This window comes from Solanum tuberosum, unplaced genomic scaffold, assembly GCF_000226075.1.
Source record: "Solanum tuberosum cultivar DM 1-3 516 R44 unplaced genomic scaffold, SolTub_3.0 scf00003, whole genome shotgun sequence".
In the NCBI taxonomy this organism is placed as follows: domain Eukaryota; kingdom Viridiplantae; phylum Streptophyta; class Magnoliopsida; order Solanales; family Solanaceae; genus Solanum; species Solanum tuberosum.
This window is the reverse complement of record NW_006238929.1, coordinates 1,683,263-1,685,630: the sequence shown is the minus strand read 5'-3', so window position 1 is coordinate 1,685,630 and position 2,368 is coordinate 1,683,263. Positions and strand designations below refer to the sequence as shown.

At 32.6% G+C, this 2,368-nt stretch overlaps 1 protein-coding gene across 2 annotated transcripts in view; it reads left to right on the top strand.

Moving 5' to 3' along the window:
- Positions 1–287: 287 nt before the first annotated feature.
- LOC102599849 (phosphomannomutase/phosphoglucomutase) overlaps positions 288–2,368 on the top strand; it is an 11,217-nt gene continuing 9,136 nt past the window's right edge. The window contains exons 1-2 of one of the 2 annotated variants that reach the window (XM_015305492.1): positions 288–997; positions 1,201–1,365. In XM_015305492.1, coding sequence (XP_015160978.1) covers positions 488–997; positions 1,201–1,365 — 675 coding nt within the window. In that variant the 5' untranslated portion in view covers positions 288–487. Of the gene's footprint in view, positions 998–1,200; positions 1,465–2,368 lie in introns of both variants that reach the window. The other variant, XM_006338116.2, reaches the window with a different exon arrangement.

Genomic DNA, 2,368 nt, shown 5'->3' with positions numbered 1-2,368 from the left:
ATGCATTAAGGTACACTCACACCTTTGATGTTTAGTCTTCCAATATTGTCTCTTAGTTTTTCAAAAAGTCTTTTAGGATTTTGTAATACATGTATCTAGTAAATTATGATACATGTATCTAGTTATTTGTGCAAGACTTTTGATTTTATATTTTGAGTAATATAAATAGAGATGTAGTTGTTGATTGTAATCATTTCAAGTGGTCTTAAGTATCCTATATAAAACTTGAGCATTCTCTAAAAAAAATATTCTCCTTTTATATTTCCTACAAGGCCGAGTTGTTTCAATTGTACTTCGTGCCTAATTTTTAGAGTAAAAGGAGCAAATTGTGGTTCAATTTCAAAAGGCAGATGCTCTTCCTGAACCAGAGGATATGCCTTGAATAAAACAAGAAAAATATCAGTCAATTTGGAAGGTTGTAGAAAGATATTTTCCCTCCAAGTTTCTTATCCCTCCAAGCTTCTTGTCTAAAAATCAAGCTATAGCAATGGCTTCCACTTTTTCTTCTTTACAAACCATTAATTCTTCAATAACCAACTTCCCTTGTGTACCAATTATAAAGAAACCAAAGTTGCATATTTCCTTGTCAAAAACATCGATTTTTTCTCTTAGAGTAGAGTGTTGTAGTAGTAGTGCAAAGACATACAATGAGGATGAAGAAATGGATAAGATTAGAAGGTTACAAAATGGATCGGATGTTCGTGGTGTGGCCTTGCAAGGTGAGAAAGGTAGAAGTATAGATCTTACACCACCTGCTGTTGAGGCAATAGCAGAAAGCTTTGGTGAATGGGTGATTAAAGGGTTGAACAATAAGGAGAAAGTTGTAATGGTTTCTCTTGGAAAAGACCCTCGAATTTCGGGTAATACATTGAGTGTTGCTGTATTTTCTGGGCTTTCTAGGGCTGGTTGCATGGTCTTTGACATGGGACTTGCAACAACACCAGCATGCTTCATGAGCACTATTCTTCCTCCATGTCAATATGATGCCTCAATAATGGTACGTAGAAGAATTACTCTCATTGTTTATTTTTACTTCATGACCACAATGGACGTTGCATTCCCTTTAAAAAAAATTAAAAGAAGGAAGTGCATATTTCTCTATATTAATTGGACTTAAGAAATGACATTTGATAACTCTTTAATTCCAACTGACTTTTTTAAGATCACAAGATTAAAAAATATTTTCTTACTTGGATGCAGATGACTGCTTCTCACTTACCCTACACTCGAAATGGTCTTAAATTCTTCACAAAAAAAGGAGGTTTAACGTCAGTGGAAGTGGAGGAAATATGCGAAGAAGCAGCTCGTAAATATGCAAACAGGTTCACAAAAGTGTCAACGACACTACCGACGCGTCCGACTAAGGTAGATTTCATGAGCAGTTACGCGAAGCATCTACGAGATATTATAAAAGAAAGAGTGAACCATCCTAACCATTATGACACTCCCCTCAAAGGATTTCAGGTTCTTCTCTATTTTACTTATATCTTTTGTTTTATTGCATGTCCCTCACACAAACCTTATCTAACTACATGAGGACAATAGTGACCATAAAACGTAATTCCTATCCTTTTTTTTGGACTTTCTAACTATTTCACCTCCTTTTTATTTCTGCCTAGTCCACCATAAAATTAAAATATACTACATATTTCATTACACAACTAAAGTATAACTTACCTATTTATTAAAAAAAAAACACCAAGTTACACCCAATTATATATGACCTTAGTTTAAAAATGGATGGTCTTCAAATACTTAGCCATGGAGTGAAACTAAACATCAACCCTTATTAGGAGGTCAGGTCATGAGGTAAGAAAATGTTATGTTAGTCATGGGGACTTTTTTCAATTGCTATTTTGCTTCATTACTAAAATTGACATTTACAAAACTCTATGGACATCAATTTAATATAAAAATATTTTTTTAACATGAAAAATTATGTATCGAAATCTTAAAATTCGGTATATATATATATATTACTTTTCCCAGAATTGGCTTGAAAAGCCAGTCTTCCAGTCGTTTGTTCTGGATCTCAAAAACAATATAAAAAATAAAATAAAATCATAAGTCAAATAATGAAAGAAAAAAATTATATTCATGAATTTAACGCTAATATGTTGCTATCACTCTTAACTAAAAGAAAGTATTTAATAGTTCACCGCTAATTCGTCGCTAATATGTTGCTATCACGGCGTAAAAATGAATTTTTCTAAATTTGAAATATTTTTTAATATTAATTATTTTTGTAAATTGACGGGGTGGCCTAGGGGCGGGGTAGGGGTAGAGGGTGACATAAAAATGAAATTTTTTAAATTTGAAATATATTTTAAAAATGATTTTTTTAAAAAAATTGAAGGGGGGGGGGGGT